The following is a 15306-nucleotide window of genomic DNA, read 5'->3' as shown; positions in this document are numbered from 1 at the left end:
CCTCTGAATCGCCCCTGGGCTGAGGGCTGAGTCCACTCTGACTCCACAGCTGTGAGTTTGAATGTAGAGGGCTCTTCATTCAGAGCTCCTACATCCTAGAACTGAATCCAGCTATATTCTCTTGTGATCCATAAGGTTTTCAGGAGGTTCCTTTCCAAAGTAGCTCACTGTCTCGGCTTCCTTGTCTGTCTGTCTCAGCCTGCAAGCACACCTGACACCTGCCCACCACCATGGAGCATCCTCTTGGTAGTTGAAGTACCAGTGGTCGAGGTTCGAACATCAGGGGAACATGCTAACCACCACCTTATCACCAGCTGTCAGGGATTGGAGGGCTGTCAGTGGAGGAGGCCTGTGTATGGATGTCTTCAGAGTGATTTTAGTATAGAATCATTTGGAAGATAGAAGGGACTCTTCCCTCTGAGAGGCTGAGTGGGACCCTCACTAGTTCACCTCCTGTGTCTTAGCCAGAGAGAACAAGCAAGCTTGGGATCTGTAGGATTTATGGGCCTCATTCCTGGCCAAGGTCACGAAGTTCGTGCTGAGTATACTACCTTGGCTTCGGCCACCTGAGAGCAAGCCAGAGAGGCTCTGAACCGCTCCACGAGATCTATTGCCGCCATAACTCTCGGCACTTCCCTGCAGCTTCTTTTCTAGTTCTGGCCAGAAAACCGGAATTATGAGAGTTTGTATCCTACACCCCAGTCCCACAGGCATGAATCTTCATGTGCTTTTTGAAAACCTGGGTTATGGGCTTCTCCTGCCTGTGAGACGAATTCCTGTTAGCAGCCCCATTATTCCTCATGGGGGAAGCTGAGCCCCAGCTATCTGAATCTCAGACAGATGCTGAGAATTCTGCTTACGCTCTTCACCCTTAAATATCTCCAGCTCGTCACATGCACTGTGAATCCCATCGTGTCTTGAATGAAGCCTTTCTCATGTAATTGGATCCGTTTCCTAAGCCAATTTTAATTGCTTCAAGAAACTGCTTAACATTGTAGATCAGTCCGCAAGCCCATGATGACATTCCCCTTGCAAAATTAATTATTAATATCCTGATCATTTGTGTAAGACATTAATAGTCTCATTGATCAGCACATCCTGTCTATCCGAACCAGCCCAGTCGCTGTTCACGTCAGAGGAGAAGCTGAACACAGGCAATTAGAGGCTCAGCCCGCTGTTAGCTACCTCAGCAGATCAGAAATTAAGGAGCCTTTTGTCTCCACAACATATTAAGTCCAGCTTTCTCAGAAACTGAGCTCTTTAAGGGCACAAAAGAAAGGCCAGTCTCTAATGATAGGTCCTCATTTTCTATCAGCTTTCTGGTAAACAGAAAGGCTTCTCAATTACCCCGTGCTGTAAATGAATGTGGAGAGCCCCTAAATAACTCAACTGTGTTGTCAGGTATTGCTGATGGCAATTTCTTTTTGAATGAGAGTGAAAAGGGGCTACTCATTAAGTACTCACTAACTTTAAAATAATTGGGGTGTAGTGACAGTGCTTGCCATTTGGATGGTACTTCCTAGTTTTCAAAGTGTTTACGTTTACTTATTCAGGAAGTTTCCTTAAAACCACCTTTAGAGAGTGGCAGGTTAGTGTAACTGAGCCAGAACCACAGAGAGTGTTATCTCTGAATTGCTGAGTTCAGTACATCTCTCACTTAACTGCACTAACCGAGGGCTCGGCCAATCCCCGCTCATCTTTGTAGCTGCCTTGGGAGCTCAGGCTGGGCTCCGGTCCCCCAGATGGGAGGGCTGCTTCCTGTTGTAGGACTGTATCCCTCTGCAGTGGTGTGGCATTATGGGAACTGCCCCTGCTAGAACAGGCTAGAACATGAGATCCTGGCAGACGGAGCTGACAGCTTTCTCACTGACTGACCTAGTGCCACCCCAAGAGGCTGGAGGCAGAAGGTGCTGCTGACCTATCCTGTGTGGCTGGGGTGGACACCCAGTGGCGGAAGGAATCGTGGATGAGAAGAACACAGGTCCCTGTGTGACTAAAGTGTTGCTGCAAACCTGAGGGGACAAAGTGTTGCTGAGACACGTGAGGGGACTGAGCTCAGGTTTATAAAGCATTTCAGCTGATTTCCAACACCGGACACTGTAAACTTTCAGGATTTCCAGGATACAACACATAATCATTTTAATTTCTCTTTACAGCGTTTCCGTTCTCTTGCAGCACTGGGTTGGTGGATCTGCATGACAGTTGTCAGCCTCTGTGTGTGCCTGTCAAATAGTTTGGTCCTCCTGGGCCAGGCCTGCAGTAGCCTCTCATATGGGGCTACTGCTCTGCAGTTTCTGGGCAGAGAATGGGTGTTTGCTCCCTCACAGAATTCCCCTGCGTTAAGAGTCCTGAATAGGTATGGTATAAGTAGGCTGACAAAAACAGCCAGAAATGCACAACCAGGAAAGAATAACATTGATGAGGAGAACCTTCTAAAGATTAAGTCCCTGTGTGCATCAAAAACTTCTTACAATAGACTGAAAAAGATAACTTCCTGACCAGGAAAAAACATTTAGCGATGACATTTCAGAAAAGGGTCTCATAACGCAAGTTTACAGAATTTTACAGGACCTCCACAAGAACAAGACTGGTAACCCAAATACAAATGGGCAAAAGACATAGAGAGATTTTTTACAGAGGAAAACATTTGAATGACCAACAGACATGAAGAAATGCTCAAAATCACTGGCAGTAAGAACTTCACATTAAAACCATAATGAGATACCATCTCAATTCAGTAGCAGTGAAAATGTTTAGTAGGATAGCAAGCAGTAAATGGTGGAGAGGATGTGGAGAGTTGGAACACTCATGCACTTGTTGGTGAGATTGTAAAATGGTGCAACCACTCTGGAAGGAAGTTTTGTATCCTCAAAAAGCTGAATGTAGGAATTCCATATTCCGTTGCTAGGAATATTCTATGAGGAAAATAAAACTGAAACACAAATGGAGATTTATATACCAGTGTTTATTGCAGCATCATTCACAATAGTAAGGAAATGGAAACAGTCCAAATGCCCATCAACAAATGAATGGATTAAAAAATTATGGTACATTCTTGGTACCAGTAGCCAGGAAGTAAAAAGACAAATTGCATTTGGAAAATCTTCTGTCAGGGACCTCTCCAGAGTATTGAGGAGCAACAGTGTCAGTCTAGAGACTGAGGTGCACCTGATCCAGGCCATGGTCTTTGCAGTTACTTGCTATGCATCAGAGAGCTGGACAATGACTAGGGATGATAAAACTAGACCTGATGCCTTTGAGCTTTGATGCTGGAGAAGAGTATTGGATATACCATGGACTATAAACAGGTTCGTTCTGGAGACAGTGAAACCAGGCTGCTTCTTGGAGGCAAGAATTCTAAAGCTCCATCTGATATACTTTGGGCATGTTGCAAGGAGGAACCAGTCCTTGGAGAGGGGTGTCAAACTGGGAAGTGTGGAGGGAGAGCACAAGAGAGGAAGACCCTTGATGAGATGAATTAACTCAGTGGTTGGGGTAATAGGAGTAGGTGTGTCAGAGATAATAAGGTTGGTTCAGGATAGAGCAGGGTTTAGGGCTGTTGTACATAGGGTCACTATGAGTTGCAGGTGACTTGACAGCACATAACAATAATACCAAGAACCCAATTAAAAGACATTGATTTCTCTTCCTTGTTAGAATCATTGTCCAATGTTCAGATGCATGGGAAGCAAATGAAATACCAAAGCTTGGATTGGCCAGACTTTAGTTTTTAAACTGACATCTTTGATCTTGAGAACTGGAGAAATGTCCTTAACAACTAATTTTCCCAATCAATACATCTGTTGACATCTTAACTGCTACTGCCAGTGGTGTTGATTTTAGACTCAAGTAAAATGAAATCATTGACAATTTTAACCTTTTCTCCATCTGCAATGATGATGTTTATTGGTCCAGTGGTGAGAATTTTTGGTTTTTTTTATGTTGAGATATAATTCATATTGAGGGCTGTAGTCTTTGATTTTCTGCAATAAATGCTTGAAGTCTTAAAAAAATTTGTGGTACATTTACATAACAGAGTGATTAAAAAAATACTGTCTGTCATGAGAGAGGCCAGAGAGCATTATGCTGAGCAAATTCATCAGGACAGGTACTTATTTCTGTCTCACAGGGACAAATACTGCATTGTACCTTTACTGTAAAAAAAACTGGGACAAGGAGAGCGGGCAGGGAGGCTGAGGGTGGAGAGGGGAGAAAGTGTGGGGTCAAAGAATGTGGTTCGTGGAGGGAGGGGGTGAAAGAACTAGGAAAGATCCCGTGAGGACCAGAAAAGACAGGGTGATAGTAGACATAGGTCAATGGTGATTAATTTTATAAAACACAATTTTTGAGAATGATTTATGAAGCAAAATGTGAATGAAGGAATGTGTGAAACACCAGATATGCAAATTTTGTATGCAATAGAAATATTTTTAAAAAATAAACAAGAGAAAGAGAGTCCTGGCTAGGGGAAAAATCCCTCTTAATCCTGCCCTACATTGATCCAAATGAACATAATAGACAACTTTTTCTAGTTGGTGAGATTTCTACACACTTGTATGGCACTTGTGAAATGAGACCTAGAACATGGAGAGAAATCATATTTAACTCTAGTCATTGCTGTCGAGTCAGAGCCAGTTACTCTCTTGGGTTCCCAAGGCTGACTGCTCTTCCTTCCTTCTCCAGTGGAGGCGCTGCTGGATTTGAACCACCAGAGTTGGCACCTCTGAGACAACACCACCAGAGCTTCCAGAGGGGAAAGTAGATATCTGAATTCATGAGATGTTGCACGTTTCATCTCAGAACACAGAGACTCACTGCTCAGTTCCTGCTCAGTGCCCCTCCATGGAGTCTCCAAGGATGTACAGTGTAATGAGGGGAGGCAGCTGCTTGGTTCTTGGTTCTGTGGGGAGCCCACAGGGGACTGGACTGCCAGACTTGGGGTTCACAGAGCAACTCACTGTGGGCTGCACTGCAATAAATGGGGGATTTCTACTCACATCTCTGCAATGTTTTTCCATCCTACGGTGTTTCTCCCATAGTGACTTTGAGGGATGTTCCATTAATTGGAATATAAATTAGAACAGGCACTGAAGTCTGAGGGGCTGTGCGGGACCCTGGGAGGCAGTGCCCATTGTGCTACATCTGGTATGAGTCACTTGTTAGTGGACACGATACTTCTCTCCACTCAGTAGCCACGTGGATGCTCCCATCCCTCTCCCATGTATTCTGTGGAAAATATGAGCTGGAAGCTTATTTGCTGTGTTCGTCGTTTAACATGCTCTCTTCTCCTTCCACAGTACTTTCCTGTGAATGAACTTTATTTATATTCAAATAGAGATGAATTTGCAGAGACCACAGGAGAAGTAGTCCCAAGTCTCATTGTAATGTCTCTTCTTTCCTACAGGTTAAAGGTTGTACAAAACCGAAAAGAAGCATCAATTCTATTCACTTGTTATTGGACTTGAATCTCCTTTGACCTTGGAAACCGAAGATGCGGTTGCCATGGGAACTGCTGGTACTGCAGTCGTTCATGTTGTGCCTGGCAGGTAGAGTGTCGTTTTAAAACTTTTTGAATTAAAAATGCCACTGTATTTCACACTAATTCAGAAGTGGGCCTTCACTTTTGATGGCAGTGATGAAATCCTAAGAGGGTATATTATCTGTCGGTGACAGCATTTGCTGACACTGGTGAACACTTGTGCCTGACGGTCTTTCAATGGCTCTTTTGACGGTGGTGAAGGCAGGGCTGTCACAGGCACATCCCTTGTCGGTCTGATTCTTTTAGAGTCATTTAAGCCATTATTTAGTTTGAAAGTTGTTATTTTTGCTCATCCCTGTGCCCACCTTCGCAGACATATGGGGCAATAAAGCTGGGAGCTGGACAATCCTTGTTTGATGTCAGTGCATGAGACTTTGTCCGGGAAACTCTGTCGCTCTCTCTGTTGACATCTCGCCATCCTTTGCTACTGACTCCTTTTCATTTCAGTGCACCGATAGTAGAAGCAGAAGATAGGAGGGTTTTAGTACTACAGAAATGTTTGTAAAAGTTCACAGTGTGTTGTTTATTACTACTTCCGTTCTTAGAAAAATGTGAGCCTAGCAGTCAACATGCATAATTCAAGTGTTCATTATACATGTTAGACCCAGCATGCAGTGGGAGTTGGTCTCCATGTTTATTTGTTGGGTGTCTCTGTGGGTCTTTTGAGCTAAGTCTAGCTGACTTGCTTTTTGGTCTTTTATAATCTACAGCTTTACATCTCAGAGGAGAGTAACTTAATACACCAATAATCTCTAGTTAACATAATACAAGAAACCAGTTCCTGAATGGAACTATGACCATAGTTTTAGGGATTGAACTTTACAAGTCATTTTTTAGGGGATGTGATTCAATTCTTTTTATTGAGATTTTAATGAAAGCTTACAGAAAAGTTCAATTTTTATTCATTCATTGTTGCACATTTTCCTCCCTACCGGCCAGTTCATATTTTCTTTCTTAAATTCATTTGTTGTTGCATAATTTCCTCTCTCCCTCTTCTCCCAGTCCGCTTTGCTATGCACCTCTTATTCTGGACTATTGTCATGCAAATAATGTTTAATCATATAGTCCTTTTAAGCAGTTCTTTCCTTTGTCTGTTCCAATGCAGTATTCTTTGGTTTTCCCCTTTTAGTTTCCCTCAACCTTCATGTCTGTCCTGTTCTATAACAGTGGTGTTATGCAGTGTTTATCCATTAGTGCCTGCGATATTTCATTCAGCATAATGTCCTCCAGAATCACCCATGTTGTGTAATATTTTATGAGTTCCTTGTTTTTCACTGTTGTGTGGTATTCCATTGTGTGGATATACCGTGCTTTTTCTATCCATTCATTTGTTGATAGGCACTTGGATTGCCTTCATCTCTTCACTATTGTGAATAATGCATCAGTCAACATGGATGTGCACAGATCTGTTTGGGTGGCAGTTCTAGTTTCTTTAGGGTATATTCATAGTAGTGGAATTCCTGGGTCAAATGGATGGTATTTCTGTTTCTAACTTTTTGAGAAAGCGCGATAACCTCCTGTACCGGATGGTTTTACTTGTGAATTTTATCAAACATTCAGAGAAGAGCTGTCCCTAATTCTACCTAAAGTATTTCAGAAAGCAGAAAAAGATGGAATTCTCCTAGACTCATTCTATAAAGCAAACATATCCTTGATACAAAAGTCAGGTAAAGACACCACCAAAATAGAAAAATATATGCCAATATCTCTCATGAACATAGATTGAAACAATGCTGAATAAAATCCTGGCCAACAGAATCCAACAATACATAAAAAAATGAGTCACCATGACCAAGTGGGTTTCATAACAGGCATGCAAGGATGGTTCAGCATAAGAAAATCACTTTTTAACACAGACTGACTAGTTGTCATACTCCTCTGTAGGTATGACCATCTATCATCATACTACTTAGTCTTTTAGCTGTTCTGTCCACTGGCAAGGCCAGTGTTAGTAATTCAGACATACCCAGGCAGTGAACACCACCACCACACACACACACACACACACACACACACACACAGACTCCGATTCCACCAGCTGCTGGAGGGTCAGCTATAGGTCAGTTCGGACTCAGTGGTACACAACAATATATTATGTGTGTGTGTGTGTTTGTATACACACATATGTATATACTTTATTTTTTGTTTTATTGTTACATGAAAGTTTACATTACAGAGCAAGCTGATTTTCTGTTCTACTATTCCTACACATTTTGTCTGGTGATGTTGATGATGATATCTACACTCTTCCCACCCTCTTGCTGTGACTCTAGTTTCCATGCATCCTTCTAGCCTTCCCTTTCCTGCCTTTTTCTGCTTTTTCCTCAGCACATGGTACCCTTTTGCTCTTACCTGGTGGATTGTTGTTAGGAGTGCCTCCCGGTGGTATTAATCGCCTCAAAGCCCCATCGATTGTTTTCCTCGAAGTTGAATCACAGGAATGAGTTTGTAAGTTTATTCTTGAAAATTGTGTTTCATTCCTGCTGAATTCTATATGTATACCCTCCATAGTTTATGATTTCTGTACTATCCCATCTTAAAAATCAAACATCTTGCCCTCGTATAGTTCTCAGTGCCTTCACCATTCCCCAGTGGGCCTGTTAGCGTCTCATGGTCTCTGAAAGATGCTGCAGCTGATGGTCCCCGTCATCTGCTCTGAATGGCAGCCTTTCTGTCCACAGTGTACCCCAGAGGCTGTGGCCTCCGTTGCTTTCTTTCATCTGTTCATGCCCCTTGCTCATCCGGAAGGGACTGAATCACAGCTCCCTTTCTGTAACTTCTGATAATGACTTTGAAGTAATCGTGGTCCGTAGGTGATAAGAAGGCAGATGCGTGGCTCAGAATTCTACCACGGTCTTGGGCTTATTTGCTCTCAGTAAGTGGAGCAGATGTCAAAAAGTTACAGGGCTGAAAATCAAAGAATCCATCCGTCTGACTGGTTTGGTTTTCGGAAGTCAGGGATACTCATCTGATTTGTATACCTGCATCTATTTTTCATGTCATTAATATTCCATTTCCACATGCCTCCTTCATGCAGGTATTGTCAAGTTTTAATGAATGTTTTTGTTTTCTTGCTATTTGTCTTGATTTCATTAATGTACAAAGTATCTTCTGCTCTGAATTTTGAACATATTTATTTTATTTGTTCACTTTCTCTCTTTGGCCTGTCTTCTATAATTTTCATCTACTTCCTTAGTCTTAGATTTTTAGTTGATTATTTTATAAGGAAAATGTTTCTGTATATAATTTTCAACATAAAGAGTAAACCTTGAATTTGACTTGTCTTGATGATTTCTTTCCACAAATAAGGTAGAAGAGTAGAAGATTCCAGTGTATAAGCAACCTGACCCTTCAAGTGTTGCATCTGATACAAATGCTAATTATTAGAGAGCATTGATGACAACCTTCTGGTAAAATGGAAATGTTACTCCATTTTGCCAAATGCTAGACTAGCCATAGGGAATAATTTTCTAAAACAGACTACTGTTGTTATTGGTCTGGAAATTCAGTCTCTACAAAATGGGCTTTCTTCTTCTTCTTCTTAACCAATGGACAGCAGGCTTCATGAAGCTCTGCTTGCCACAGGAGCAGGGCTGACAGCAGATGGGTGGAGCGTTCTCAGCTGCGGAAGTGAGCTCTCTAGTGTACGGGGAATTCTGGCGACTCTTTGCCTCTGCGCTTGTGGTCTAATGTGGGAGAAGTTGCTCTGCCAATGCACAGGCAGGTGGTCTGACGCTCCCAGCAGCTCTGCGGGAGAAAGATGAGCAGTCTGCTCCGGTGTGCTTTCAGAGCCTCTAGAAAGGCACCAGAGGGTCAGCCATGAATTGATTGCAACTCAAAAGCAATGGTTTGGGTGGGTTGTTGTTGTTTGAGGGTGTGTGTGTGTGTGTGTGTGTGTGTGTGTGTGTGTGTGTGTTTAAGTTCAACTGTTTTGCTGCTAACCCAGAATTGGTACCTCTCTGGTTTCAATGCATCAGTGTCTCCACAGGAGAAAAATAGACCATCTCCTCCAGTGTGATTTACAGCCTCCCAAATAAAACCTGCTGGCGAGGCAGCTATGAGTCTGTTCCAAATTGATGGCAGTAAGTTGAGTTAGGTTGGACTGAGTTATCAACCAATTATTAACTGTAGTCCTGGATCACCTATACTTATGTCTGATTTTGGAAGGGTTATTTGGTTGGAGTTTTTTTTTTCTGGGTTTCCTCCCCAATTTTTTAATGCAGAAATCTCTTTAACTGTTAGCCTTGTAAACTTATACAAAAAAGAAAAGTAAACCAGTGAGAGAGACTGAAATGGCCCAGACCCTCGATGCAGTTTTGAGTTCCCCAGGAGGCATGCAGGTGCAGTGTGAAATACAGGCCTTTGCTTTGATGTCACCCACAGTGCTGCCTACACTTTGATCTCGGGTCTTTGTAATAACTGTCCCTTGTACAGAGACTGGTCTTACCCAAAAGCTGCCATTATGCACCATTTCACCTTCTTTGCCAAAACCGGTGAGGATTTCGGACAAAAAATTCAAAAATAATATTCTTTCCTAGCAATAGTCATTGCCTTCCCCCCTGCCTAATTCTTGTCCCACAAGCTTTAATGTATGAGAAACACTGTATTTGATACTGTCGCTCTCTACTGTCTATGAGTTCTATGCGGTCAAACATTTCTGTCTTATTAGCGTCAGCCTGGGACCATGTAAGCAAACAAACACATATTTATCGTGGTGGGTCTGCATGCCGCGTGCTGTCCAGACACGGGTGGGAGTGACAGCGTGCTCCGTGTTATCCCAGCTAACTCACCATGGACGAGGCTAATCGATACAGAAGTGTGCGGTTCGGTTGTGATTAGATTGGACCGTCTAAAGTTGTGAAGTCAGTGTATGTGTTGAGGACTCTATGAGAAGCTTTAGTGCAATTCTGCCTCTTATTCCTCACTTAAACAAGAACTGGAGTGGATTCTTTCCCCTCTGGATGGATGTTGGTGCTGCCAGGGAGGCTGTAGTCACATGTACACGTAGCTGTGGAGTTCACCTCTTCCCTGGGAACAGCCCTCGACCAGCCAGTAGGACTCAACAAGCCAAGGCCACCGTCCACTGCCCTTTGGGAAGGCACTTCTTCAGCACATCTGACACATCCCTTTAATGAGCCTCAGCCGGGTCAAACCCACTGTCTTCCTACATGGTTCTCTTCTTCACTAACTCACTTACCCACTGAGGACCACCTCCCAAAGAAGCTGGTCCCAAGTCCTCCTCTTAGCGTTTGGAGGAATTCAAACAGAAAGTGGGTGCACCAGCTCATAGGGAAGAGGTGGCACTGTGTGAACCACGCCAGTAATTAGGATCAAACCAGACCGGAATTACGTTTGGTGGAGATTGGTGAGGAATTGGCTAAGCGTTCAGACGCACATGGATATATGGATGATACACGTAGTTACACTGGCCGAAGCCAAGCCCATTGCTAGAGTCCACCCCAGCTCACAGTGAACCCTGCATTATGGAGGAGAACTATGCTGTAGAGGGTGTCCTGCCGTATACTAGAGAGAGCATCGTTGGCCTAGTGGTCAGAAAGTCATGCTACCAAACCCAAGGTGGGTGATTTTAATCTGTGGTCCTCAGGTCTGGTTTAAATTTGTTTTTGTCAAATATTCTTCTAGGTCGTATAGAACTGGTCTGTCCATTTGCTGTACAGAGGTAACTCATGGTTGCTGTGATGCTCAACACTGTTGACACTGACGTGTCAAATGCAATAATGGTTACCCATGGTGGACAGTGTTTTGTGGCGCTTACCGATTAAAACAAGCTTGGAAGCAGGAGTGGCATCCATTTGTAGGCCTTTTCCTCTTGATTCTAATGGGTAGTTTAGAACTTTGAACCTTTGTGTTAGCAGCCTAAAGGTTGAAGTGTACATCCCGGGCACAGTAATAATGAAACACATACTTCCATATAGTTAAGTATATAATTAACTAATAGGAAACTCTAGTGATTTTGTTCAGTGAAGATGAGATTTCACATAGGTCATATGCCTTAGTGTTTGTTACTGATTCTGTTTATACTGGACAGTTTGAAAGACAGAAGAAAATAACTGGTCCATATGTTTCTATGTTGCAAAAGAAATAAAGACTTAAAAAATTCACCCCCCCCCAAAAAAAAAACAACAAACACCTCTGTTAAAGAAACCAGAGAATGTGTGTTTGGTATATTCGCTTTTCGTCATCATTGTGTTGCCACTGTTAGGTGTCTCGAGTATGAGTCATAAAGACCCATGAACAAAAGAGCTGAACCCTGCTCTATCCTGCGTCATCCTCACATCTCCTGACACACGAGAGCCCATTGCAGCAGTCACCGTGTCAATCCACCTGGTTGAGGGTCTTCCTCTACTTCGCCTACCCTCCACTCTTCCCAGTACCATGTCCCTCTCCAGGAATAACCCCCCATAGCAACATGCCTGACGTATGTGAGGTGAAGCCTCATCATTCCTGCCTCATTCGTTCGCGGTCGTCATTTTAGGGAGGCTCAACTTATTCCTGTCTGTCTGGTGCATTTTACAAACTCCCACTATTATCTTTTTGTGGGAAAATGCTTCCTCTCCAGATATGAATATTTGGCTGATTGGTTCAGAGTCTGTGCTGTTGTTTCCAGCTGCATGTGGGGGTGGCAGTGGAGAATGGGTCCTGTGCGCTGCCAGGGGCAGGCAGGCTCTGGGACTGGTGAGGCCTCCCAGAGACTGGAGGAAGAGGAGTTCTGGGCTGGGCAGGTAGATGGAGGAGTGTGGCTGGACTTCGTAATCATTAAAGTTGTAAACCAACAAATAGACCCCATCAGAGCACAAGGAGGGAAAGTGTGTCAGGATTCTTCCTGCGGAGGAAGCCTTCCATCATTGAGACTGGAAAACCACAGGCAATGTCCATGAACTTGACGCTAACTCGTCGCTAACCGTGTGTGTGCTTGATCATTTGGAAGTCCACAGTCACGTTAACCTCTCAGAGGAGCATCTCGGGGGCTCGAACCTTTCAGTTAACAGCCTAGCCATTTGGCTCATCCAGGATCCCCTCCAATGGAAGGGCACTATCTCCTGCTTCATCTTCATCTTCTGGAGCCCAAACAAACAAGCTGAGCTCCTGAAGATGTGCCAGTGTTGAGGGCAGAACTTACTCCTCCCACTTCGAACCCCCCAGGCAAGTTCAGGACCAGCCTTTCCTCCTGCCTGAGGCCTATGAATCCTGACAAGGGAAGCACTGAATTTCATCCAGAGCTTGTCCACACAGTGCAGTCAGGGGTCTCAGTGCCAAGACTCTCATTTTTTTTCCTTCAGAATAAACAGAAACACAGGAGACCTTTGAGTAACTCATTGTCCTGGGCAGATATTAAAGCTAGTGCTGCTTCTGTTCTTCCAAAATACCAGGTATTCAAATAAGACCAAAGAAAGGGGAGTAGATGTCAACATTCAGAGTTGCTACAAGCAGCACAGCAGTGGCCGCTCAGTTTATTGTTTCTCTTTATAAGAAACTGTCCGGCCAACACATTTACAGTCATGCTGACTAAAGTCAGAGACTGGCTGACCTAATTCTATGGGCTCTTTCCTAACCATGGATGTGACGTGAAGCCAGAGATAGAAAGGCTTAGCAGGAAGAGTGCTAATAGGCGATTAAAAAGCATCAACACCAGTGATTTCAGGGGAAATAGTAGAAGCACCACCCAGAAAATAACAGACAGCAAATGGGGAACTCCTTCTGAATATCAATTTAAGTTTTTAAAGTACATTTCAGTAAAGAAAAATATCAACTGATAATTAAAATATTGAGGTTAAAAAAAAACCCAAACAACAAACTGGTGTTAAGTGTATATTCATCCCCACAGGCATGTTTATTCCATAGGCATGGATAAAGAATATCATTCATGTAAAAAACTTATTAGAAATACTCTATTTTAGAATTTTCCTGCAGCAAAAATTATTAATGCCTTCATTAGATATGCTTAGTCAAGCCAGATGTCTCTACTATAAATAAACTCCTTCTCTGATACTCTACAGCATGTTGTTTCTGGGGGGAAAAGGAATTGATGTCTGTTGAATGAAACAAATTGGAAGAGGGGAGGAAGAACAAGTAAGTGAAAATCCAAAATAGAAGGTAATTTTGTGTGTTTGATAACAGACTGCATGATAGTTCTGTTGAGTTGCAGCTTGAGGATAGAAAGGGTGCGATTGTATGCCTGGCAGTTGGCATCTTTGACCATACCTAGTGAGTTTCAATTCAGTAGCACATAACAAGATATTTATATATCTATATATCATCTATATCTGTATCTATAGCTATATCTATAGCTATCTCTGTCATCTCTATATATCTGTCTCTGTCTCTATCTCTATCTGGAGCCTGAATCCTGAGAGAGTAGAGAGCCTATTTCTTAGATGGAGGTTCCGTGACCTCTCTAGGGACCTGGAATGATGTTTATCCCAGGGAGGCTGTGAACTTGAGTCTGTCTGCCTCCAGAACCTGTACTTGTAACATGGTGGATATTGTGCCGTAATAGCAGTCAAGGTATCACCAAGTTCTCTGAGTTTACCATCTTCAAAGCTTTTCTCCAGTGGCTTCCTTCTTTGCCACCTCACCCCCAGATTACAGGCTGCCTTTTTACTAAATGCAACCTTGCTTTCAGAGTACATTATTGAACACCTGAGAATATAACGGGATTTTAGTTGAGGAGGTGTCTGGGATATTAGAATAATTTTCTTTTCCTGAGATGTCTTGTTTTTCTGTCTGTGAATCACCAGACAGGTGTGTCATTGTACCTGTTTTCTGATGTACAGAACACTGAAGAGTGTGTTTCTTCAATTTAAAGGAAGAAAGGACTATGTGGGAGAATTTAGGGTTAAGTGAAAAATGAAAGGAAGCATTCTCGAGAATATAAATAAGAATGCAATTTCTTGTGGTTTAGGTAAACAGTATTACACACGTCATTAGCAGCAGTTCCATGCTTAAAGACATTTTTAAAGTTTTCATATTTTGCAAAATCCCCGGTGGGTTGGTGGTTTGCGTTGTATCTTTGCAAAGCAATCAAGACTGCGTTCCCTTAAGGAGGATAACAGATTATTCTGTTTTGGAAAGAATTGATTTTGAAGGAGGAACTCAGCCTTTCAGATGTGAATTAAGACTTATTTCCAGGGTACTCATTTCCAAAACGAGGTTTGAGACTCTCAATAAAATGCCTCTAAATGCCTGAAAATTGTGCTAAAGTGGACACATGTAGCCACTGAGCATTTGAAAGGCGGCTAGTCCTAAATGAAGGGCGTTGTTCAGTGTAAACTATGTGTCAGGTATGAAAGACTTGATACAAAAAGAACATCGAGTGGCTCATTTGTAATTTTAATATCAGTATCTTCTGAGATGATAATATTTTAATACAGTGGCACTTGGAATTCATTTTGCCAATTTCTTTTTACCTTCTCTTAATTTGGCTACTTGGAAATTTAAAACTCTGATGTTTCAGTTAAAACAGCACTGCCTTAGAAGCTGCAGGAGCTGGTCACCAGATCCTTAGTGTATACAAGGTGGAGGGATCATCATCTCCTGGCCTGGTCTGTCTTCCTTCAAGTTAGAAACCCAGAGGAGAGAGAATCTTCAACAAACCTAAGAGGTTGGCTTGAAGAGTGAGGAGGGACAGTTATTTTGTTAATCACCTCTAAGCTTAATTTCTCTAAGATGCTTCCATGGGGCAGAAAATAGTATGGTCTTGTCTCCAGCAAAAATAGTCACCGGACAGAGTTGTTGTTGTTGTTGTT

The 15306-nt window shown here is 42.8% G+C and overlaps 1 protein-coding gene across 1 annotated transcript in view; it reads left to right on the top strand.

Annotated features, from left to right (window-relative positions):
• Positions 1-5384: 5384 nt before the first annotated feature.
• Positions 5385-15306, top strand: part of CNTN4 (contactin 4) — a 515944-nt gene continuing 506022 nt past the window's right edge. Inside the window, exon 1 of the mRNA XM_006897086.1 lies at positions 5385-5546. Within this exon, the coding sequence (XP_006897148.1) occupies positions 5492-5546 (55 nt within the window). The 5' untranslated portion in view covers positions 5385-5491. The remainder of the gene's footprint in view (positions 5547-15306) is intronic.

Source organism: Elephantulus edwardii, unplaced genomic scaffold (assembly GCF_000299155.1).
Source record: "Elephantulus edwardii isolate Elephantulus edwardi_28Jun2011 unplaced genomic scaffold, EleEdw1.0 scaffold00200, whole genome shotgun sequence".
Classification (NCBI taxonomy): domain Eukaryota; kingdom Metazoa; phylum Chordata; class Mammalia; order Macroscelidea; family Macroscelididae; genus Elephantulus; species Elephantulus edwardii.
This window is presented reverse-complemented; position numbering and strand designations above follow the sequence as displayed.